The following is a 26610-nucleotide window of genomic DNA, read 5'->3' on the forward strand; positions in this document are numbered from 1 at the left end:
ACACAGTACTGTATTATTACAAAGTAAGTTTGCCAGGGGAGGGTCAGAAAATCGCTGCAATGTGGTTGGCCAAATATTTTATGCTGTAAAACTTTAAAATTTATATTTTGTGCATGCATGGTCTAAGCTAACTCTTAACATGGAGGTACAAAATAATTATTTTTTACCTCATAGTCTTACTCTTAGATTACACTATCTTTGACTTTACAACCACCCATCAGACAGTTACTTACTTGGGCTCGAATCTAACCACTAGCCATCAGCGCAAGCTCGGTGGTCTAGAGGTATGAACGCCAGGCTAGTGATCTGGAGGTCGTGGGTTCGAGTCCCACCCGAGAACTACTTGCGAAGTATTCTCAAATGTACTTAGTATATAGTACACATTATGTCAGAGTAGGGCAAAACATCTAATTACTCAACTCCCTGACGCAAAAACTACAATTACAGTCTTTGTTTTTGCAAAATATGTTAATTTTGAGCATTTATTGAATGAGATATTTATTTATTTATTACCATCTTTACTGAGGGTAGCCTATCCAGTTCCAAATAGAACTGATTATTCAGGGCCCTCGATAAAACATACATACTGTACAACACATAAAATATTAAATATTCAAATGACATAATATATATTAAAGGCTTAAAATGTACAATGATTATATAATATTCATATAAAAGTTAAAATCGTTGACAGATAAAAAATATATATATACATAGTACGAACAATATTAACTGGAAATAAATTTTTTAAGTTCACGTTTAAAGGAAATAACATTTTCAGATTGTCGAATGATTTTAGGAATCATATTAAAATACATAGGCGCTTTACTGAAACATTGTTTAAAAATCTCTAAAGAAGGTCGAGGAATAATATAATTGCAATTAGAGATGGATCTGGTAGTAGGTCGACCTCCGGGCTGAGTCCTGGTTAACATGCGACTGATGTAATCCGGAACGGTATTGATGGATGCCCGATAGGCGAGACAACCAAGTTGAAACTGATAACGTTGAGAAACGGATGAGATAGAAATGGTGTTATCAAAGTAGATATCTAAGTAATACTCACTAATTGGATATTTTTTCTAGACAAAAACCACTTAAAACAATTCCTAGAATTTTAATAAAATCGGCAAAAGAAAATCCCGGACCGATTTTGGCAGTGGCGGACTACTTTTGGCCAACTATTTGTTAGCCAATTTGTTAGCCAATTGCTAAGTTATGGAATAACCTAAACATAGATTCTAGAAATGCGACAAGTCTTGCTAAATTCAAAGAGCATATTTAATTTAAATGCACAAGACTTGTAGGCAGGTTAATTTCCATGTTTTATGATGTATTATTTTTATATTACAGTACTTAAATTTGCATCTTTTAATTTAATAAGTGTTTTTCTTTTTTATAAATTCTGTTAATCCTTTTTACTTTTAAATCAAATTATTATTACTTGCTTGAATGTATTGTGTATATGTTAAAATTGTTTTTATGTTTTTATCATGGGAAAATTTTCTCTATGGTTTTTATACCACACTGTATATACCTTTGTTGTTAATTTTAAGAATTATTTATGGCCTTGCACGGCCTTGACGAAAAACACCTTTTGGTGATCAAGTTCTCCGTGTTGAAATAAAGCATTTATTATTATTATTAAAACTGGTCCGGCTGGACTGATTTTGGCCCCGGACCATATTTGTTGTGACAATACCAGTTTGTTTTCGGTATTTAGATTTTTCACACTGCTGCTTTAGCCAGCTGCGTCCCAAGAGGACTACTTATTCAGAAGCTATAAGCAAGCAGCAGTTATAGTTCTAGAGGCCGACGTTTTTGATAATTTGTAAACTACTGTAGGACTGGTCATGCTAAAATTACAAACCCCAAAGCACGTCTGAGAGAAGAGAAGTCTATGAAAAAATTTGCTGATAATACAGTATTATATAGATGCATGTAGACAGTAATCTGTAAGATCTTTGTTCTTGCTGTCAGCCTAGGCCAGTATTATAATAATTCACTGTCAAATAATCAAAACATTATTTCTGGTATTTACAATGAGTCCCATTTGACTGTCAATCTAGACCGATATTATATACTGTAATTCGCTTTCAGATAATCATTGAATTATTATCAAAACAGTTGGTGAAGTGACCCCCAGACTTGACCTTAGCAATAAAATAAACTAAAGTGACAGAAATTGAGTCTGTTTAGTATAATAAAGTAATATTATTTAGACATCATTTTTATTTAAATTATTTAATAAGCACATCATCTTCAGTATTTTTTATTTTTCAATTTCAATTGCACAATTATGACATATCAAAGTATGAATTCTTGTTGTATTTAATACTTCAAATACAAAAGTTATTCACTTTAACTTTAACACTTTAAAAAAATAATATTTATTCACGTATAAAAAGAGAAAAGAAACGTTTAATTATAACCCAAAAACCATTGTCTGACAGACAATTTAAGTATTTTTTGCTTTAGATTACATTTTTTTCAGGTAAATAATTGTTTGGTTAATGTGAATAACTATTATATGTGAGAATAAAATGACACATTCAAAAACAAATTTGAAATAAAAATATTTTTCAGGATTTTTTTTACAAGCGAGCAGAGTTTTTTGTTAGAAATATTTCTTGTTTATTTTGTTTTTGGTTATTTTCGGTTGTTTTCGGTAATTAGACTGACCGGAAAATGTCTTAAACTACTGTAGTTAGACAAAGAAGTAGTAATATATAGGCCTAGTACTGCTATTTAGGCTACCTCCTATGATAGGTTTTAAACCTTTATAAAGAGATCACGTTTTATTTTGGTCGAGCTAAATATCGTATACTTACATTTTAATGTATGTTTATCCTATTATATACATAATTAGCCTGCCTATTATGTATTTTTAAACCACAATTACAAATCTCGTTCCCTACACAAACAAACTCATATAATGAGGCTATAGGTTATAGTACATAGTAGGCCGCTTTTGAAACGGTTTTCTGTATTCTAGAATTAAAATCAACATGTTTTGGCTTTTCAATAATAACAGACGTAGGCTACATTTAGTTTTTGTCACACACAACGTCGATAATAGCGATAAATTAAGCATAAAGAAAAGTGGTTGATCACTGTTTTCGCAATAAAACAAATCCAAAGTCCTTATATGATGACGTCACACATGTATCACCACCCCATAAGCTTATTATCACGTAATGCAATTTTACGGTACCTTTAGCAAACGGAAGTTAGGATACGGTACCGTATATTTTATAGGGAACGTAGACTATGTCTGTGTCTTATTTTATATGTCACAAATTACGTAAAACAATAAACATTTGATGTAATAATAAGCCCGGATAAAGCTATCCCAGCATTATTCAATTGCATCATGTTCCAAATCCATGTCTTTAAAAATGATTTGATCAAGATTGTTTTATAACCAAAACGGTTTGAAAGGAATTTCTTCAGTAAAATGATCATTATGCGGTTGATTAAAAGGCCACTCATGATTTCTGTTAGTTATACTTTGCTGCACTGCATTGTTTTTCATCGATCAAAGACGTCTTCCATATCGTGAAAAGGGCGTATATGTTTTTTCGATCTAATTAAACTACATTTTATGTAAAATAAATAGGCTATGTGTGCTTATTGCAATAATGTTAATACATCACAACATTGTGCATGTGTAAAGAACAAAACTGACTACATTTTTTAGACAAGTAGTGTTTTAAATGTTGACGGAAAGAAAGAAAAAACTGAACAGAACCCAGTCAGCTGAACAGAACCCAGTCAGCTGAACTGGGAAATAACCATATATATAATTCTTGGTTTTATAGTAAGTTGCAGGAAAAAGATGGCTGATGCACAAATTGTGTTGCAGAAAGAGGCAGCAGACTCAAAGACAAAGGAGGATTACCATGGGGATGTGACGTTCTCACCTTTACTGTACCAGCAAAGGCATTCAGCAGTTCTTGAGGTTATCAGAAAGCTACAACCTACAAAAGTATTTGTTTCATTTCATCTATTTTATATTGTTGCCATGCCAATAGTATAATTTCACAGTTATCTGTACTCCAATATTCTTCCCACATCTTATAACAAATTAAGAATATTGCTTCTTGAATTATGAGAAGATAAGCCTACAGTGATCCTTTTTTTTTGCAGTATCTATAACAACCACTGGACCATAGGGTGCATTTATACAGCACGATATTACATGCATATTCAACACGCATACGAGAAGTGTGTTGTATAACACCAAAGAGATTCCGTGTAAAGAGATTTTAATTATGAAAAAGGCTACTTGGTTGAATCCTAACATTTTTTGGATTGGAAGTGTCCTCAGGGTATTGTTTTGACCTCTCGTTAAATAAAAGTATGTGCTGTGAAAATTTTGACCAAACCTAGTACTGAATATAATTGTGCTTTTGTTTGCATATTTTAACTGATAACATTAACATAATTAAATTTTAAATTTCAAAAGCAGATTTAAAAAATCAATAACTGAGAAAACCAACTTGGGATTATGAACTATTGTATAACACAGTATTATTTAATGTATAACTGCAAAGTTTTTGCGGGGTTGACCTCAGCCCCTACAACACAACAAAAAATTAAAGACATGTTCAAATTTAGGGTGTTGTTTAAACACAGACACTTTCTTTGTGGTTCATGATAGTAGATATTGCATTTAATGATTGAATAAAGTTTAAATAAATAATACATTAAATTTCTAAACAGTTACAGTTTTTAAATCAATACTTACTTTATTTTTATACAATATATAGGTGATAGACATGGGATGTGGAGAATGCCAATTACTCAGAAAGATAAAGCAGAAGACCATGATTGAACATCTTATTGGTGTTGATGTTGATGTCACTTGTTTAGAATGTAGTAAGTTTATCATCAAGCCTTTGATATCTGACCACCTATTGCCAGTTCGAGAAAAACCTATGGTTGTACAGCTGTATGAGGGCAGTGTTGCTGATTATGATGACCGACTTAGTGGCGCTGATCTTGTTGCATTTGTTGAAGTGTTAGTATGACTGATCCTTAGCATTATACCTCTTTCATCCTTTGTATGTACAGTACATTTGTGACACAATGTCAGATTTTAATCATTTACTTTAGTCCCTAATGTTACTAAGTTATCATAATGACCAGATAATTGAGAATAAAATAATCACATTGGTACTTTCCCAGACAGACTTCCTTAATTTGTAACAAATTCCCTACAGAAAAACAACATTATTATAGCATTGTGTTTCTAATGAGTCTTAATTTTAATTATGGATATACATTTTAACATACAGTTTTTGTATATGTAAATAGATAAAATAAAATAACTTGTCAATTCACTATTTTTGTTCCTAAAGGATAGAACATCTTAACCCAGAAGTATTGCATAAAGTTCCAGAAACCATTTTTGGTTCAATGAAACCAAACTGTGTTATTATTACAACTCCAAATTCAGAGTTTAATGAGCTTTTCAAAGATTTTAAAGGATTTAGACATTGGGATCATAAATTTGAATGGACACGACAGGAGTTCCAATCTTGGTTAGTATCAATCAACAAATCATTAAGTTATCATTCATCAGCGGCAGATCCAGCCTGTTGAAATAGTGGGGCCAAGACCAGAAACCAAGTACTTAAGCCACAGACGAAGCAAATTTTGGATAGATGGTCGGAATTTGTACACTCGCACATAAAATTCATGATAAATGGCACCTCTAATTGGCCATAAACGACACTCCCATGTATTTCAAAGGGCTGAGGTACAGTGGAGGCTCTGTTTCATATTTCAAATTTTAAGTGCCATTTCCGAGAACCTAGAAGCTAAATTTTCTCAGGTCAGCCCAGGGGGAGAGGGTTGGTTAGGAGAAAAAGTTGCATTTACAATTTTCGCACTCCATCAGACAGCAACTACACCTCTATATATATGTATTCAAAGTTATTAACTTTGTTTACATAATCATTGCTTTATTTCAATTGCTAGTTTAATGACTTAATGATTTCATTAAAAAAATTAACCTCACTGCCACACGATAAATCATTAAAAGAATGTCATACACAAGCATGTTAACCGCCAATATGTAGTGAAATTATTACTTCACATACAGTACAGTACTTTATCATCAAAATATTTCATTTGAAAGGTGTGAAAAAGTTACGTCAATGTATCCATACACAGTGAAATATTCAGGTGTTGGGCTGGGACCAAAAGGAAAAGAACATCTAGGACATTGTACACAAATTGCCGAATTCTACCAGAAACAAGAAGTGAATCTTGAGCATGAAAGTGTAGCAAAATGTCAACCCTATAAATTAGTAAGTATGACAGGTGCCTTTGGCAAAGATTGCGTTAAGACAAGCTTTTTAGTTCCTATGCATGCAATGCAAAGGAATCTTCTAATCACTTTAGTGTGTGTGTATGTATGTGGTCAAACTATCAAAGTTTTCCGACATTTTGGTTTTGCTTCACGGTGGTGACGATGCGATACTATCGCGATTTTGTAGCAGTCATTGATTTAAAAAAACCTAAATATAGTCTTCCAATCATAATGTCTATAAATCAAAAGCATATATGTATTTCATTTCATTTATTTATTCGACCAATACACAGATACAGAACAGAACAGAAACAGAGCACAATGGTCAGGGGCAACTAAAGCAAAACAATTGCTATAACTCAAAGAGTCAGTTGCCCCTGTATACTACAGCGTTGATTAAGAACGACGTAAATTAGTTTCCATTAACGTAAATATTGCTTGTTCTTATCTATCACGCTAGGCCTAGCCCCTTTCGCTTCCATATACTCCAATATGGTAGTGGGACGATTCGGCCTTGGGACGATTCGGCCCAGGACTATTCGGCCCTGAGACGATTCGGCACACTTAGTGTATATTTATCGGCTTTGATATGCATTTTATAAGCATAAATAAGCTTTTTTCCCCAAACTTTATTTTCAGAGAGATTTTGGGGTTGTACTGCTAGGGATAATGATGCAATAAAGCAAAAACTTTGACAATCTGACTTTGCCGAAAATGATCATTTTTGAGCCACGCGAACGATGTAAACATATTACGCCCTCTGTTGACCGCTTGGTGAATGCCCGAATAACAAAGTTTTAGAAATAATAATTGTATATAAAATTACGTTTTTTTAGTAATTTATTTTTATATATTAAATCAACATTGGCAATATCAATAAATTATGTTATTAAATGGTAGTTCTAACAGCTTTAAAAACTTGATAATTACCACAAACAATGTATCGATCAATTGCATAGGAATGTCTGTCCCCGTCAGGGTCTGGTTTTTTTAATTGTATCATAACAAAGACATCTTCGGCAGACCTTTTTTGTACCAACTGTTCAAATGCTTTTATTTATTTTGTTGTGTTTGCTCCATCCCATGCTGCTTAGTTTTTAGCGTCAAAAGATAATAGTCATCTGTGTGACACAAATGTCACGCAGATGGAAGGCAAGTTGGTAAATGGTGTTTTATCTTTATGAATGGGTGCAGTAATTGAAAACAATTTGAAAGCATTAATTTGTCTAAGGCGCCTAAATGATGTCAATGATGATTGGTAAAAAACTAAATGTCAAGAAAGTAGTGGTTAGTCCTTTTCCTGTTATTTTCTGGTTGAGGTTACAGCAGCCCACAGTTGTGAGGTGTTGAATGATCATAAAATCAAAATGGTACTGGGTATGATCAACTAGTCACCAACTAGCCATCCATTCACAGAAGTACTGATCATGTAGTAGTCTATCTGTACGGCGACTATAGAATGAACCAAAGACATAACTTACCCTACGAATATTAGCTGATAGAAGATTGAAATATTTTGTTATGTCTCCATAACATCCACCTTCACTGCCACACAGTTCGCCCTCTAGCCTTCGGCTTATATCAACTCCCTGATACACCTCTTTTTTTTTGTAAATTTAAACCATGACTTGCATTTCAGATTGCTGAAGCTGTGCATCCATTTAAAGAAAAAAGGCTTGATAGCAGGCAAAATATTTTGTTTGAAGTGGAGTATTACAACAGAATTTTAGCAAATTCATTATTTACAGAGACGGATGAGGATTATGTCATAGTGCCTTTGGAGAAGCTTCTTCAGTTTCAAAAGTTGTCAAACATATGTGGTAATGCTGAAAAATTAAGGTATTTTTCTATGCTTTTATATTGATAATTTGTTTGAATTCCAATTTAGGTCTTCTCATTAATATCTAGGCAGGTATGGCCAAGATTTCATATTATACATTGATTGTGTCGTGGTACGTGAGACCGTGTCCAGATTAATTTGGAAGTTTGCTCCCCGGGTATCAAGCGTGCGAGGCTTGGTTCAAATGAATACAATATCAAGACTAACAGAAAGACAACAAGATGTTGATTGCCGTTACCATACCATTTATTATGCACAAATCGACGTTACTCAGAAAGTAAAGAGAACGAAAGAAAACCATGCAAATATACAAACAAGCGTTACATAATTTCAATAACAATCAGTTTATAACTTCACTTTACCACTGTATTACCACTATACTTAAACACACTGTGTACAAACTGGTTACCATTAAGAACAATACAATCAATTAAACGTCATTACAAATGATTAATACCTGAATCAACTTGAATGATATATTTACTAACTAAGAACGAAACATCGTACAGCAATTAACCATTTCTCTATAAATTGAAGTAAAGATTTGAGAACATTATTTGCTTTATTTAAGTTGTATGCATGCAATTTCGTATAATCAATTAACAGGCAATGATCCGTCTATCGTGTAATATAATTCGTTTTACTACTTACAATGGTAACTTCAACAATGACATAATAATATATATACAACACGGTAACGAAAATCACATCTTCCTGTGTTTGCAACAAAAGCTTTTCTGACAGAAAAACCAGGTAGTTAAACAAAACATCACCTATATGCAAATGCGGCAAACACAATGCTTGCAAAACAACTAGCAGAAGACACAGCAGACATAGCAGAATGCACACGAACAACAACTGATCCATGACAATTGAAACCATACAGTATGTTTCTAATCTTAGGTCAGGTCAATCAATGTGTCATCGGGACTTCTATTTATCTATGCAAGTTTTTAAAATAAAACCCCCACTAGCAGTCAGAAGGTTAAGAGGAGACCTAATTGAAACATAAAAAATTCTTACAGGAAAAGTGTGATATGTTCTTTAATATTTTTTACCTTACATACGGATGACATTACCCGTGGACATAATCTGAAATTATATAAGCCTGTAATGAAGAAGGGTTTGGAACTGAGAAAACACTTTTTTAGCTTGAGAATAATAAATAACTGGAACACATTGCCTTAGTAAACGCAACATCTGTAAACGTTTTTGAAGGAAAATTGGTGTTGGTCAAAAAAAGGACTTTAGTACCATTCTGGGCTTCGAAGTATAACTGACTGTGGGTCACAAGAGGCAAATTAGCCTATGTAATTTATACCCACACACAACAAGTTTCAAATTTTGAATGAATTGTTAAACCAATAAGAAAAACTGTATTTATCTTAATACGAATGAGACCTTTGTCATTGATCATGGAAGACAAAGTTTAGTGTGGAATGTCGGCCATTTTGAAATTCAAAATGGCGGCTGCAGGGGTGGTTTGAAAAAATGGCACGTAACCTTTTTGAATTCAGCAACTCAAGAATAACAAAGTTAGCCAATAAAATCTATTTTAGCACAAATTTCGAGCTGGAGCTAGTTTTCCTTTATATGTGACTTTACTAAAATATAATTTGACTGAAATTCACTAGACTACATTCTCAGAAAATCATCGCGAGATTATTCTTGGCCATGATTTTGGTAAACTTTTGCATTGTATGATGTCAAACGTCCACTGGTACTCATGTACCAAAAATGTTTTAAACGAACACTAAAGTGCCATTTAACAAGTGCTCAAATTTGACAGTCGGCATGCGCATATCATAACAATGATGTAATAGTGTAGCAGTCGATATAGTTGCTATCTGTATTACAGTATTGTATTACAACTTGTATACAGTATTATTGTGACATTGCCTGAATTTGAATGCAGGATGATGGGATTAGTAAGCAGAAAAGACATGACCACAACTAAGATACTGTAAACAATTGCCAGACACATAAATTCTGCTGACATTTTCTGTTGTACTAATATGAATATTGTGTAATTAACACATGTTTTGGAGTTTAAACAAAAGAAACAAATAAAATCTAATAATTACCTGGATAATCTTAATTATGAAACCTTAATTTCATTTTTTTTCTTTCTTACTTTCATTCAGAGAAGTAATTAAAACATGCGATGTGATTCAGCTAAATGATGGTGAAACAGCAATTGTAAATCAACGACAGTATGATGCAGAATGGTCGTCAGACAGTGATAGTGACTTGCCTACTGAATATATAGAAAATAAAACAGAAGGTTCAAATGAACAAATACAAGAACAAATCTGGGATTAATTGTTTATTATCTAACCAAGTGCGAAACATTTGCAACATATAGAAGAGCTGGCCACTTGTTTGGTAATGCATAGCATTAACATATTTTCCACTGGATTTCAAAGCAACTTTTTAGATGATTGTTACATTTTATGGCTAATCTAAATAATATATAAATTATTATAATATATTATAATAATATATTATTATTTGTTATATTTCCTCAGAAAGCTAAATAAATTTAATGTTAGCTGTTCAATCATTTCGGTAATTTAAATGAAACACACAAGAAAGGTCTCATTAGAATTACTAAGATAGCATCAAATATAATTGGTTGTACGGTTAATGATTTAAAATATCTTTATGAAAAACAGGTCCTAAGTAAATTAAGTAAAATTTTAGAAGATAAGAAACATCCATTACATATGAGATTTTATAAGAACAAGTCAGGCCGGCTACGGGCTCCTAGAGCTGATACGTCAAGAAACCGACTGTCTTTTGTACCAAATTCAACTCATATTTTTAACTCAAAGATTGTTAGATCATAATAGCGCACATGCAATATATATTTTAAAGTTTTACAGTTGATGGATGTTTTAATTAATGTTTTTAAATTGTAATTGTGAATGTTTTTATCATATTTTTCTGTCGAGGAAAACAATTTTTCCATGTACATTTTTTATATATGGAATGAATAAAGATTTGATTTGATTTGTTATGACTATTTTGACCAATTGGCCAGTTGTAGTTGTTTGCAGTTGTGAGTCAGCTACGACTGACTTTGTGAATGGCAATTGTATACTGTATGAGATCATGATATATAATAGGCATCATCACATCCCATCTTCTTCTTAATGTATTTATACTGTACACATGTGGTAAAAGTTTTTAATCTATGACCTTTGTTTGACAAATGTGAACAGCATACTTTAGTTAATAGCACCTTGCCATTGGAACACTGTACTAATAAATCACTTCTGAATGTCCCCAACATGACATTGCATGTCATAAAAAGTGCGGTGTGTAATTGTTGAATGTGAATTTTTTAACGTTTCATCAGCATAAAATGATGGTTCAGTCCCATCCTGCAATCAAAACACAATACTGTATACAACCAAAAACAGGTACTTGTACATAAGATTCCCAAAGCTACCCCATCTTAGATGCTATATAGACCTTGATGAGGGAGTGTGACTTGGCTTAATATTAAACGTCTATAAGAGGCAAGGAAGCCGCTTTGTCTGTATCTAATATAATAGATGCTTCACTCCCATGATGTCCTCATACTTCGGTCAAAACGTAGTCCCCCTCAACACATTTTTGAGATGGGATAGCCACCCTCACTTTTTGATGCAAAACCATATAATTGTTTATACATATTTGAAATGTTGATTATAATGTGCTATGTATGATTTGTATTTTGTATGTATATTTGTTACTATCTATATATTATTATTACTGCCTTTCCGCTGAAAAGTCTGCCGACAATACTATTGCTATACTATACTATACTATTACTATCTCTGCAGTGTATATAAGAGGAATACTATTACTATACTATTACAATACTATTACTATACGATTACTATCTCTGCAGTGTATATAAGAGGAATCTCTGATGTATATTTTTATATATTGGACCAAATAAAGAATAAAGAATGTAAAGTGCCTTTGAGCATGATTATTCATGAAAAGGGCGCTATAGAAAAGTGGTAATTATGTAAGTTACAAAACTGCAACATTTTTTTTCAGGACAATAATATTAATATGTATGTTTCAATGGGTTTAAAAAGTAAATAAGTTAATATTTTGAAATTTGTAGATTATATCAGAATAAAGCACACAAGACAATTTTCACATATATCACTATAATTATGCCAATACAAAATTACTTGAACTAAAAGTGACAAGAGCAACAACATTTAAGCTCTTCTTCAATTTACATGGAACTCTGTAGTCTTGTGGTATTGCACCTAATCAATTACATCATAACAACAAATAAAAAACACAATTAAGATGATACAAAAAAAGTTTCATCTTTTTAAATATGTTCATAAAAATATAAATATATTAACAAAAAATACCAATAATTCATATTTCAAGAGACAATATGTATCAATAATAAAATAAAAAGAATCGATCTGAGACGATATAAAAAGTATCTATAATCTGTACATAAAGACAAATAAATAGCATTTAACACTTGTTTGCAGGACTTGCAGGAAAAAGTATCTCACAAAATGTGTAAACATACTTTGAGATATATTTTAAAAATATTTACAATATCACAAGTAAGCATAGTTAACTATAAACATAAATAAGTTTATAATCTATTATAACTTATTAAAACTACTTGGGATACAAAATAAAACACCGAGTACAGAACTCAGCTTGTTATTGAACATTATGATGATACCATAGAAATCATATGTTTACAATTGCATATAAAAGTATATTACAGATAACATAAATGTGCTAATCTAGAATTTTATAAACAATCTTTATTGTGCTTTTAATTCTGCAGCTACTAACTGTAGCTAATAAATATCTATCTACATTTTCCAAAACAGTTTTTATACAGGTTCAGATTTGGAAGAAGATAAATTGGATTTTTAACAATTAGCCAGATTTGGTAATTTATTCCCAAATTTCAAAAACATTTTTTGGCAATGCTGGAAAACAATTATAAATAAACCTGAATGTAGCAACACATTTATTAACATATAAATATCATTCACAATATTCCTGTATGTATCTAACATGATAAAGGTGGGCTTTATTTTATGTAAATTGTGATATTTTAAGGGTAAACATTTAGAATACACATACTGGTATCCATACCAATTGGTTTGTTTGCCATTACACAATGCTGTACAAGATTATGAATGGGCATTCATTCGCTCAATGTAATTTAATTATATACATAAATACTATATAATTTATTTAGAATCAGTTTTAATCAAGTTATTCACTTCCATAGGAAAAAAAAATGGTTTCACTTATAAAAAGACAAAATTCAAATTTATCTGAAAACCCATTGCCCAACAATTTTTTCAGGTAAATTATTTTTTTTGAGATCTAATTTTTGGTTAAAGTTAACTATTATGTGACATTAAAATGATATATTCAACAACAAAATTGTAAAAAAATATTTTTTCAGGAGGACAATACATGTTATACACATAGATCGTCAACATTACATCTATATTCACAAAACTGTAGGCTTTTAAAAAATTTAATAGAATTTTTGTTCACAAAATAACTTAAAATCCAATTATTGTAATGCTCTTTTCTCACCAAAGCCGTACTGATATACAATGTTCATGGAAGAAATTTGATAATACTTGTAAATGTTACTGATATTACATTAAATTAAAGGAGCAGTACTCATGGATGATGTGATATTGACATCATCACAATCACACAACAAGTAAACTAATTTTGCATTGTATTAAACATGTACAGTAGTATATGCCACTGAGTATGGAAAACTATCTGAATCTAACTAGGTGAATTTGTAGCACAGGTTTTTGAACATAAATCACTTATTACCACACATATATAACAAATACAGTGTTAACAAAATACATCAATTAAGTCACTTCATTTATAGGTCATTAATTATATATTTAAAACAATGTAGAGGAAGATATTATTTTATTTAAATCTTCAAAATATAATTGGTTTAGATTTTTAAAAAAATTCCTGAGTTGTAGGCAAACATTGACATATAATTTCACAAGTAACTAATTATAAGCCATAGTTTTTATATTCAGTTGACCTTAAGGATACTATTGGTGTTTTACATGAATACACAAAAGGAATGTTGAATGTTTGGTACCATGAACTTTCTACATTATCTCACTCTCAAGATTTTTAATTCATCTTTCATACAAATATGAGATAATAGAGAAAATTTGTTTATAGAGGTTTGAATGACTTGAAGCTTGCAACAACCAGGCAACAAATAGTGTTCAGACACTTAAGTCGAGTATATTACATGTTTTTCACTTTTTCTTCTTACTTCCTTTCTTTTTAATTAGTGGTGGTGGTTCACGGCGTGCATCTTCAGTCGTTGATTCTGTTCGACGATGTTTTACTGCACCACGTCGGTCAAATCGCGCAGGTCTTCGTTTTTGTTGAATGGTTGCTCTGTTTTTAAAGCTTGCAAGTGGTTTGTGAGTAGGTGGGTTGTCAAATGACACACCTTGTTCTAATTGTACACCTTGATTGTTGTTATATAGACTTCTCAGATACATTTGACCTGATCTCATCCTAAATGAGTCATCATTGATACCTGCTTGGACATCCAATGTTGGAAGAGTAGCAGTTAGATCTTGACTGCAGAATAAACAACAAATAATGTTTTGAAATAATGTATGTGAAAGCAAGTATGTGTCAAAATACAATTTCTGACCATATCCTTGAGTATTACAGAACACTTTTAAAAGTGTGTTCACATTGAATGAAAAACAAATGCATGGAATCTCTGAAACCACAGCCCAGAAAACTGAATATCGTTCTAAACTGGATGTTTTTAAAAAGCCTAAAACTATTCCTATTCCTATTCCATTAATAAAACAAAATCCCAACAAATAAATTTCTTCAATTGCAAATTCTAAATGATTTATTTAGTTTGAACTAAAATATCAGATTTGATAAACCAACTGTCTCAAAATTATGATTTATTCATGAGAAAATAATTGCACAAGATCATCCTAGCTAATAATGAAGGAAAAACTTGTGTTCTGTTTTTGGAAACCTGCTCTTTTTTACTATCCCAATGATGTGCGGTTTTTAGAGATCCCACTGTATTCTGGTAATTGAAACTTAGTTAATTAGAAAATTACAAGTTGGTTGTCTGCTCACATGAATAAAAAAAAAAGAAAAAAAATACTTACACTTCTTGTTTTAAAGATCGGATATGCTCTGACAGAATGTTAGCTTCTTCTACATCCTCTGACTGTCCGTCAACATCCACCACATTATTTACCTTGGAATCTTCTTCTTTCCGCTGTTCACCCTTTAAATAAAAAGGTTTAGAATTTGAACATACCTAACAATCGTATGTAGCCACTTAAAATATAATAAGGGCCATGATGCATATGTATGTAAATAGGCAATTAGCATATTAATTCATTCAAATCACTAGGGTCAGTCTTCATAAATATAATAATGGTCATGATGCAAATGTATGCAAATAGACAATTAGCATATTAGTGTATTCAAATCACTAGGGTCAGTCTTCATAATTATCAGTAAATAATTGAACAAGCTAAATTTTAGTGGAAAGTCATAATGAAAAATGTAAAAATATAAAAGAGTATTTCTGCCACAAAGCCAATCATTACAATTATTCGACCACAACCAAAACTACCCTGCTTTACTATATTGAAGAATAATACTATAGTGACTTACGATGGCCATTGTCTTGCGGATTTCTGAGAGTCTGAGAGTAGCTGTGTTGGTGACACGTTCAAGTGTTCTGATATCATTCATAGTGCTTTGAACCTTTTGCATCTGCTGTGATATTATTAATTCCACACAACTGTACAAAAAAAAAATTACCATAAAATTAAAAATGCTAGGAGATTATAAAAAGGGGTTGCTATAATTTAGAGGAAGATGTTTAGCCCTGTTACAACCGCTAATGTAGAAAACGCCAGCTAATGTTGAAACAACCGCTAATGTAGAACAATCCAGCGCTAATGTAGTAAAACCTCCAGCTAATGTAGAAACACCAACAGCTTATGTAGTAAGTACAAAATCAACACCAGACCAACGGTCAACAGCTAATGTAGTAACGAAAATTGCCTCCCATATATTGTAGTTACTATCACCAGCTAATGTAGAAATTATTATATATTTTACAAACCTATGTCTAAATCATGTACAAATGCATCTCTAATACTTAGCTATCAGTCCAACCACCTCTCGTAAGCGATCGACTTTCAAGAAGGTGACATCTCGTAAGTGACCACCTCCCTAAATCAGAACATACATCATAAGCAACCACCCTCGTTAGCGACCATCTCTATTAAGCGACCACCTGTTAAAGGACCGCTTCTCATAATCGACCACCTCTCGTAAGTGATCACCTCCTCTCATAAGGAACCGCTTCTCATAATCGATCACACCTCTCGTAAGTGACCACCTCTTAAGGACCACCAACTCTTGTAAGGGACTGCTTCTCATAATCGACCACCTCTCGTAAGTGACCTCTTTTAAAGGACCATCACCTCTCTCTTTACTTATCAATCAATCTATCCACCAACTTTCAACAAGTGACCATCTCGCAAGCAACTACCTCTCGCTTCTCATAATCGACCACCTCCCGTAACGACCACTTATCGTAAATGACCACCTCAATTAATCGACCACCTCTATTAAAGGTAAGTAAGCAACCGTAACTGACCGAAGAAGTGTCATTTTATGTAGAAATGCAAGGCACATACCTGGCTTGTTTAGAAACGTCCTGAAGTGCCTCCCATGGGTTGTTCTGTCTAGGGCTTCTCATAATGCATGGTGCAAACACAATTGATAAATTACTGGCCGACATCCTGTTGTATTCTTCATGCAAAGCAACTCTGTATAAAATATAAAACAACGCTAAGAATTAATGTTGAAATCACTGCCACAAAACATTATTATTAATATTATGTATGCATGTGTATATTAATATTATGTATGCATGTGTATAGTAATATTATGTATGCATGTGTATAGTAATATTATGTATGCATGTGTATAGTAATTTTATGTATGCATGTGTATAGTAATATTATGTATGTATGAGTTTAGTAATAGTATGTATGCATGTGTATAAAGTAATATTATGTATATGCATGTGTATAAAGTAATATTATGTATATGCATGTGTATAGTAATATTATGTATATGCATGTGTATAGCAATATTATGTATATGCATGTGTATAGTAATATTATGTATATGCATGTGTATAGTAATATGTATATGCATGTGTATAGTAATATTATGTATATGCATGTGTATAAAGTAATATTATGTATATGTATGTGTATAGTAATATTATGTATATGCATGTGTATAAAGTAATATTTATGTATAATATGCATGCATATAAAGTAATATTATGTATATGCATGTGTATAGTAATATTATGTATGTGTATAGTTAAATGAAAAAATGATTGAAAGAACATTTTGTTTCTATTCTATCTATAATTTTAAGATTTAGACATTTGTAATAAACTAGAATGCACACTCCTTGGCCTTTAAATGGGCCATTACCTATGAATAGTGATAGCATCAAAGTGTAGCAAGGAAGTGGTATAGGCCTACCACCAAAAAAATAAATATGTCTGCTTAAGCCACTAATAATGGGTCATGAATACAGGAAGAAAGACTGTAGACTCGAGGGCACATCCGCATGTCTGAGCGACTGTAAGCGGTTAGGCCCTCTTGCGCCGAACGGTTTGTGAGCGAGGAAGTTTATATACATGACATATATAGTATGTATTTTATCCTAAAACATAATATTAAATCAAAAGAAAGGGGTAATAGTGGAGGGCAGTAGAGGAAGTGGGAGTATAACTGAACTAATGCAATAGCTGATACAAACATGACCTGCTGACCTCGTTGGATTAAATTACACAAACAGGAAGTACAAGAGTACTCATCTCAATCCAGGGAAATTTAGGCAAATTACATTGGAATTTAAAACTGCATGTTACTTTCTTGATGAAGTTAATTTTATATATATAATCCCTAAATCAGCAACAGTTAATGAAACAAAGCAGAAGTTTCAGTTATAGGCTGTACGGCAAACATGAAAATTAGCCTTAGTTCCTTGTTAAATAAAAATACTACTAAAATGAAAGATAAATTTACCTTTTTGTCGTTTTAAACAAATATTTATCTAAAATGACAGGATACATTTAGTGCAACTGTTGTCGTAAGCATTCTTATAATAGGGAGGTTTCGCAACCTTACGAATACGATAACGAAAACGGATACGTCACACATTTGTAAAACTTTTGAGCTGATCCCCATTTCATATTCGTAAAGCGTATTCGTGTTGACGAATATCACCAGTCATATTCGTAACTACAAAACGAGTATAGTTTTTGATCTATTTTGCACATTTTGCATTTGAATCAGAAATGATTCATGATTATAATATAATTATAGATTTATTGAAAGTAATTTACTAAAGTAATTTACTAAAATGCCAGGTCAATTCTGATAAATAGCAGTTTTTAAAGTCCTCACTCGCTTTGATGTTACGCTAGGCCTAGGTAGCCAAGCACCAAGCAACACGTACCTGCGCTTCGCTCAAATTTACCGCAGTCATATTTTGGACGGCGCCCTCAATATTTCGTTGCCATGCGAAACAGGTTTTTACTGGCTTACGAAAACGAATACGTGTGCGTGACGTATCCGTTTTCGTTATCGTATTCGTAAGGTTGCGAAACCTCTCTATTATTAGTTGACAATCAACTAAAGTTCTTTTCTTATGCTTAATGAGGAATGGGACAAAATCTTTTCAGCTTCACTGTAGTAAGGCCTATTCATATTCATTTTTTTTACCTGCGACATGAGGTCAACATCATGTTTTTATTTTCTGTCACTGTCAGCTGTTTTACACATGTGTATATTCGGCGAAAATGTGGAGCAAAGACGTCACAGTATTTACTATATAAATCTGTGTGGGGAGGGAGGGGAAGCTAAAATGTCAGGCCAACTAAACGGTAATAAAAGGGACAACCACATTTAAAGACATTTCTAAAAAAATAAAGCAGGAGTACGGAATAGACTCGTCTCCAAAGCAGGTAAACTCAAAGCTGAAGAGCCTGCGAAAGCAGTATAACATTTCAAAAGACAGTAACTCGAGGAGGGAACGAATTACTTGTCCCCATTACGATGTTTTCTGTGCTCTCACAACATCTCTATCACTAGGGCTAGGCTGTTGAAAGTGAGGCGTAAAACTTCCTTTATTGCGAATTTTAATTATCGACCAAATAAATGAATGGCAATTTGGGTAAAAAGGATGAATTTTAACACGACCACCCAAGAAGTATTGTTAGCAGAAACGGTGTACTAAAAAATACCGTATTTTATACCATATTTTTATACCGTATTTTGAGCAGTTGCAGCAGAAACAGGCCCAAAGAAACATACAGTGTGTCGTACAGGTTAGAGCTTTAAAACAAGAAATTGTCACATGTTTCTTCTTTCTAGTTCAGGGTATGTTCAGACTCGCAGCATTAGGTTTATTATGTTATAACGCAAAATGTACGGTAATCCATGGTGTTAAAAGGTGTTCATCGATCAACATTCCAATTCATTGCATTTAAAACACTGATCACTGGGTCTAAGCAAATAAAATTATATATACATTCATGACAAATGCATGAAAGTTTACATCGTAAAGTTGTGTTTTGTTTTCTTTTTCTACCTTCGAATATGCTAATTTTTTTCTTACTACTTGCAGAAGATAGTAATTTGAAATAATTATTAAACAGAAAATTATCTGATTAATTTAAAATTTATGTTAGCCTATAGTACAGGTATGCTGTTGGCCTTCTAATCATGGTCGTGTCTTTCATTAATCGGTGTTTGACTAAAGGTAAAAATCACTGATGCATCACGGATTAGTGTCATGTGCTGCTAGCTTTATTAATGCGAGGCATAACAGCTGTTTAACACTAATCTGTTCAGACACAAAAATATGACACCGCGTACATAATGCTACCTTAACACTGCGAGTCTGAACACCCTTAGATATACTATATGATCCCAATCCCAACTCTAATCGATTTAAAAACAACCACTAACACATTCTTAGTGTTGTTTATTTGTTGGGATACCTTTACTACACTGTGAGGTATTCCAAAATTGGTTACAATTTCAATATACTATACACTCTTGAGTGCTCTTTTAGTTGTAAATGTTCTTTTTCATAAAGTAGAGGCATAGAAGAATAACATAAATATATACAAAATAGAATTACCGTGCTAAATGAAAGACGAGGCGTTCAAATAGTGCATGGTTTGGTTTTGGAAGTTTCTCAATGGCTTCTTGAAGTGCTGCGACACGCTCCTTATAATCAACAATTTGTATTGTTCGCAGAAACTCATCATACATTTGAAATGTAATCAAAGGTTCTGGCATCTCTCGGAAGAAAGCTTTCAGTACTTGACCAACAACCAAAACTGTATATGAACCTAGGTCAATACTTTCAACATCTAGGAAAAACATGTTGAGAAAAATTGTTTATAAATTATATAAAGTACAGGTAAAAATAGAATTGGATTTTTTTTTTACACTGACTAGGGTATATGCCTAAGCATTGGTTAATTTGCTTGAAAATTAGTTTCAGTTTCAAGGGTATGCAAGAAAATAAAAAAGTGTTGTTACAGTAGTTTTGGCTAATCTTAATACAGCTAGCAAACTGGCATGTTGACTAATAATAAATGTTTATGAGTGGAATTGTACCATTCCATGAATATAAAACATTCATTATTTGTTTTATATAATATCAAAGAATATATATATCAGAAGAATGAGTAATCCGCGGTTTTCTCTGCAACAGTCATGTTGTTTTCCATGTGATAGGTCGGGATGTATATGACTTTTTGTGACAATTCTTCTGATATATTTTCGTTATATAGAAAGTCATTTATTCTGAACTCCATAACTATATATAACAGTAAAACATCTAGATAAGATTAGTATTACTATAACTGTGTCTTACCATATTGTAGGCATCATGACAATTTGTTATTGGAATTTCTCTGTATGCTCTTTGTATCTTTTGATGTGTTTTTTCATTATCATGTTTTTTGATGTTTTTTTTATAATTTTAAGAGCTTTGTCTGTGTACAAACTTCAAATTTTAAATAAAAGAATTTTTTGATACACAAAAAAGAGTAATATTTATCGATCATATTATTGCATGCCATGTGACCCACAATCGTCCAATCAAATGACAGGAATTGATTTAGGTGTTATATAATACTGTAAAATACATGGAAACAGGTGGGCTAGTGAGAAACAATGCCGCTAAGGTAACATATATAAATTACAAGAGAAATACATTTCCGGTCACTTTAAGATCTAATTAGCAAATATCCTTACCTTCTCCAGAATTTATTCGTGTTTTGATTTCCTTAACCTTAGCCTCTGGTCCAGGCCTTCGGTAGATACCTTCTTGGTACAGTCCATGTAATTCAATATGATAAATACATTTTTCAATAATTTTAGGAATCATGCTACTTCCACGAGTCAACGAAGAGAGTGTTGTACCAAATATCTGACCCTGTTTTCCGATTGGTTGACCATTGCACTTTCCGACCAACTTTGATAAACACTTTTTATGTAGCGAAAGCTTACAATCTGAAAAAATGAAAAACGTATGCATTTGATAAAATCCTGTTTTGTTATTAGATTCACCAACTTGTGTTACTATGCTTTTTCCTTACAATGTATGCATTAGTATTTTGAGTACTAATAGCAGGTTTGATAAGGAAAAACAATAGCATGTTATGGTTTTTGCGATATTACCGGTAGCATTTGTAAACATTCAACACGTATATATTGTTACTTTAACTGTAGAAATTGAATAAATACATTGCCAGTATTCAACATTTTTATTAGAATGATGATTACAGCTATTATAAAATACATTTTTTTAATAATACAAAAGCTTTTATAATACCCTTTCTAAAAAAATAGTAAACTTTAAACTATTAAATAAAAAAAGTAAATCATATTTTAGACAATATTTGAAATAAAATATATACAGTATTTGAAATAAAAAAAAAACTAAAACACAGGTTTTAACAAAGCAATGTGCTCATCTGTTTTATTATCATGGCCACAATTAGATAGACACCCTAGCAAACAAGCATTTCCTTATTAGCTACAGTCAGAGCCAATCAAACAGCTTATATCTAAATTAACTTCCATGTACACTGGCCAGGCCTGTCCTCTCATTATCAAGTTAAACAAAAACAAAGTAAAATTACTCAAATGTAGGCCATATCTTAATTACATTCAAAAAAATGCAAACAATTCATTTTGCATATTTTATCTACATTTTGTATAAAATACTATTTATACTATTTGTCTGTACAAAAAAATGGATATTAGGAGGTTAAAGAGTCAATTTATTGAATATGTTTTGGAAATTGTTTTCAAGGAAGTGAACTAGAATTATTTTAAAATTCATGTTTTTTTTTCTATAAAGTAAACACACATCAGCCAGTGATGACTATGCAGTAGTCTTCTGTTTCCTTGGAAAAATACAAATAGACAAAATACGAATTATGAAGGAAGCAATGAATAACAATTAAAAACAGATTGTAGTCAAGATAAAATAATACATCTGAAACCAACATTCTCATTTATGGAGTTCTAAGAAACATTTGAAATATTGTTAGCTTTCCTGTTTTTATAGTACTAATATAACATCAACTTAAATTATACGTTTTATACAGTGATACAAAAAAAATATTGATAAAAAAAAGTATACAGAAACAAAATTTATTTGGATTTTTTGTTTTTTGCTGTAACCTATTCAAATATAGTATACTTTAAGAGGGAAGGGAAACATTTAAAGTTTTTTTTTTTCTTATGTAAGGAGAAATGAACTAAGGCACTTCTGTTAAGTATTCTTTTAGTATAACTTTATTATTATTATTATGTCTATATAATTGACATCCATTTTGATTTTCATGTTTATTTAGTGAACCCTGCTGTTGGATTTATAATAATAATCATTTACTACTGAGTTATTCAATCATTATGGAAATATTAAAATAAAATTAGAAAACGGCATGGCAACTAGAGATTATCAAATTATTAATGCCTAGATAAGAGGATATTAATTTATCTTGGTTCAGACTGAATCTTAGGAAGTGGTGGCTGCCAAACTCAGGATGGCAGGAGTAAACATGTACACCACTCAATCAACTCATGATTAAACCATTTATTGGCTTAATTAAATGCCAATAGAAATCAAATTATACAGTTTTTAGTAAAAAATATTGTTAGCTTGCCATTGCTAATTTCACCTTTTTCTGAATTCCTTTCAGGACACACAACTATAGTCAGGTACAGGAAACTAAACCCATGCTCTCCGAAGACAAAACTTTATGGGACAAAAAAATGTCACACTTTTTTTTGTCAAACTATAGTTGGAAACAGATCTTTAAGTTGTAATCTTTTATTTTATATTACTATTTTCATAAAGGAACTAGATCCTATGAGATGTTTTTTATTCTATTGTTCCTGACTTCTTCATAGACTATATCATTCAACAGGGCACATTTCACTTATCTGTACCTATTTTCTCTAAAATTGTATTATGTTGTTGCTTAAACAACTATCTTTCTCATGGGTTCAATCATTTTTTATTATGAAATATTATATTGTTCTTGAAACTATACTAAAGAGCAATTGAATGTATTGCTCTGCTTCTTAAAATGCTGCAATTAACAAACTAATTTTATGAAAAGAAACACAATAACTTACCTTGACAAAGGTGTCCCTTTTCCATAAGCCATAAGAAATTATTACAAACTTCACAAAGGGTTGGAATATTAAATTGATAACTATGGAAATGATGTCCCTGAATTTCAATCACATCTTCTTTCTTTTCCTTCTTCTTTTTTGGCACCTTCTGCTGGTAAAACAATAACAAATATTTAAATAAATTTTGATAGTACACAATCTCTTCATTCAAGTAATAATCTTATTAATCTTATCTTAAAAGCAATGTACACTAGAACAATTTTATGTAGATACCATTAACCGCTCTTGGTATATGTCTGCATAAAAAACCATTTAAAAAAACTAATGAAAATTGAAGCAAAACACAGTTTACATATGAAGTTATTACACCTTGATCTTAGCAAAACAGTGGAATTGTGGAAGTGTTAAAGACTCGGATATGCAAACACAAAATCTGTTTTGTCATTGAACAAGAAGAAGGTGGAAATTAGTACATGTCAATTGTAGACAATAAAAACATAACTATCAATTGTTCTTTCTTACTATTACTATTAATATTTCCTAGATCGATTAGGAAATGCTAAAACAAGATAACCTTTGACTCAGCAATGAAAAAAAAGTGACTGTAAAATATACTAACTATATTAAGTAAAATGAAATGATTGACAATAATTTATTGATCTCTCGATTTCATTTGCGAACCCTCAGAAATCTTGGAAGGAAAGTGTTGTTAATAGCTATTTGATTAAGAACTTGGAACAAAAACAAGACTCTCATCAGTGTGTTTTTTTTAAAATAAAATAGTATTCACACTATGTAAACCTGGTTACAACTTGTTACAAGTTGTTACATTTTGCAGATGTGAAAATGGTATTAAACAAGTAATGTAGTGAGTGAGTGGCCGAGCGGTTAAGACAGTGGAATCGTAATTACGTAGCCATAACATCGGCAGGGGTTCGAGGCTCACTCACTCCATGGTTCTGGTGGTAGAACGAGTCTTCTCGGATAAGGACTATAAACCGTAGGTCCAATGTACACAACTACCTCGTGTGGACTTTAAAGAACCTAGTACATCTTTCGAGACGAGTAGGGGGTCACCCCAGTATATTAGTACATCACAGCCACTGATCACCAACTGGGCCCTCTGGGAGACCAGTCTTTGACTGAAGAAGTCGCCCAGTACAAATAAAATATGGCATAAATTAAATGGGGACAGAAGTTCAATAATATTTTAGTTCTTAGATCCATGATTATAGCCTTCTCAAAGAGAAGTTTACATGCCTTTCTGGCTATATCTACTTTGACACAAATAAAATAATTATATATTAATCAGTTTTACCAAAAAAATCATACTATTGATGTTGACATGAAACATTTAAATGCTGTATAATGTCAAAACATAATGAAATGCTGATGAAAACCTGTCATTTTAATGTATGATTTCCAAGTAGATGCTTTTATCCCTCAAATACAGGATTAATTTTTATATATCAACAACAAACACTCAAAATATTACGGTTTATTATTAAATAATTCAAAGTACTAGTTTAATGTGAAAACACACATAACTCAAATCCTAAGAGATGAAGCTGAAATATGGATAAGCAGTATCCAGGGAGAATATTATTCATATTGCCAAGTAATGTGTATATTATTTTGAGAAAATATGAATTTCTTAACCCATAGTTTTATTTGAGAATCAATTACATCTATTCAGTGCAATTAATTACTAAATATTTTAAAGGTAGATGCATTGAAATTGGAGGCAATCCAGACCAGGATTCCAACTCTGGACCACTTTAAGGCTGTGGGATGATGGCCAAATTGTGATCTGTTATTATTTTGATATTTCTGTTTACCAATTTACCAAGGTTAAAAAATCAAAATCAAATTGAATGCTAGTCATTGGAAAAACACCAAAATAAGGGTACTGTTCTTTAAAATTGAAACCTATAAAATATATTTGACGTTTAGCTAATGGTATTTAGCTAGGTATGCTGTTGGCATGCTAACCGTGGACGTGTCTTTTCATTGGTCGGTGTTCGACTGAAGGTTAAAATCACGGATGCATCACTGGATTAGCGTTAGTAAAGCTGACCTGTGCTTCTAGCTTTATTAATGCCACATGCAAGGCATAACAGCTGTTTAACGCTTATCTGTGGCCTAGTTCAGAAATATGTATGCCGCGTACATAACGCTACCGTGAGTGTGAACATACCCTGTGCAATGACATGAACTGACCTTCTTTTTAGCAGGTTTGTAATGATGCATGAACTCATCCAAGAAACCACGGAATGCATTGATACCCAACGTGATGGGAAATTGGGCGTTTGTCTGCTCTTGCTTTGCAGTGTTTTGCAACACCTGCTCAAACTCTGACATCAAATCTTTGTATTGTAGTGATAATTCGTTATTATCCTGTATAAAAAATAAGGGACAATTAGGAATACTAACAAAGTTATCCACTCTATAAAATTAGAAGGGAGAATTAGTCATTTAAAGCATGAAAATCACAAATTGCAATGTTTCCAGAAGAGAGTAAATGTATTTTGGTTGAAACATTTGTAGAACTCCAAGAGTTGTGAAATTCTCCAAATTGTAAAAATGTAAGTAAAAACTGTTCTTTTATACTTGAAAATGGTTTCCATCATATA

At 32.0% G+C, this 26610-nt stretch overlaps 2 protein-coding genes and 1 non-coding gene across 12 annotated transcripts in view; 2 read left to right on the plus strand and 1 right to left on the minus strand.

Annotated features, from left to right (window-relative positions):
- Positions 1–12166, plus strand: part of LOC144845461 (small RNA 2'-O-methyltransferase-like) — a 47868-nt gene extending 35702 nt beyond the window's left edge. For 3 of the 5 annotated variants that reach the window (XM_078702827.1, XM_078702824.1, XM_078702822.1), the window contains 6 exons: positions 3822–3988; positions 4773–5023; positions 5364–5546; positions 6146–6317; positions 7959–8158; positions 10304–12166. In XM_078702827.1, coding sequence (XP_078558953.1) covers positions 3839–3988; positions 4773–5023; positions 5364–5546; positions 6146–6317; positions 7959–8158; positions 10304–10481 — 1134 coding nt within the window. In that variant the 5' untranslated portion in view covers positions 3822–3838 and the 3' untranslated portion in view covers positions 10482–12166. Of the gene's footprint in view, positions 1–33; positions 146–1801; positions 1832–3821; positions 3989–4772; positions 5024–5363; positions 5547–6145; positions 6318–7958; positions 8159–10303 lie in introns of those variants that run through there. The other 2 variants (XM_078702826.1, XM_078702825.1) reach the window with 2 other exon arrangements.
- Trnat-agu (transfer RNA threonine (anticodon AGU)) lies at positions 268–342 on the plus strand. Its single transcript has one exon. It is a non-coding gene; the product is annotated as a tRNA-Thr (tRNA).
- Positions 12167–12311: 145 nt separating the features above from the next.
- Positions 12312–26610, minus strand: part of LOC144845410 (unconventional myosin-IXb-like) — a 78754-nt gene continuing 64455 nt past the window's right edge. For 5 of the 6 annotated variants that reach the window (XM_078702719.1, XM_078702715.1, XM_078702717.1 and 2 more), the window contains 8 exons: positions 26198–26374; positions 23978–24128; positions 21581–21838; positions 20454–20688; positions 16916–17047; positions 15879–16008; positions 15362–15483; positions 12312–14801 (listed from right to left, as the gene is read on the minus strand). In XM_078702719.1, the coding sequence (XP_078558845.1) occupies positions 14468–14801; positions 15362–15483; positions 15879–16008; positions 16916–17047; positions 20454–20688; positions 21581–21838; positions 23978–24128; positions 26198–26374 (1539 nt within the window). In that variant the 3' untranslated portion in view covers positions 12312–14467. The remainder of the gene's footprint in view (positions 14802–15361; positions 15484–15878; positions 16009–16915; positions 17048–20453; positions 20689–21580; positions 21839–23977; positions 24129–26197; positions 26375–26610) is intronic. The other variant, XM_078702714.1, reaches the window with a different exon arrangement.

Source organism: Antedon bifida, chromosome 6 (genome assembly GCF_963402885.1).
Source record: "Antedon bifida chromosome 6, ecAntBifi1.1, whole genome shotgun sequence".
In the NCBI taxonomy this organism is placed as follows: domain Eukaryota; kingdom Metazoa; phylum Echinodermata; class Crinoidea; order Comatulida; family Antedonidae; genus Antedon; species Antedon bifida.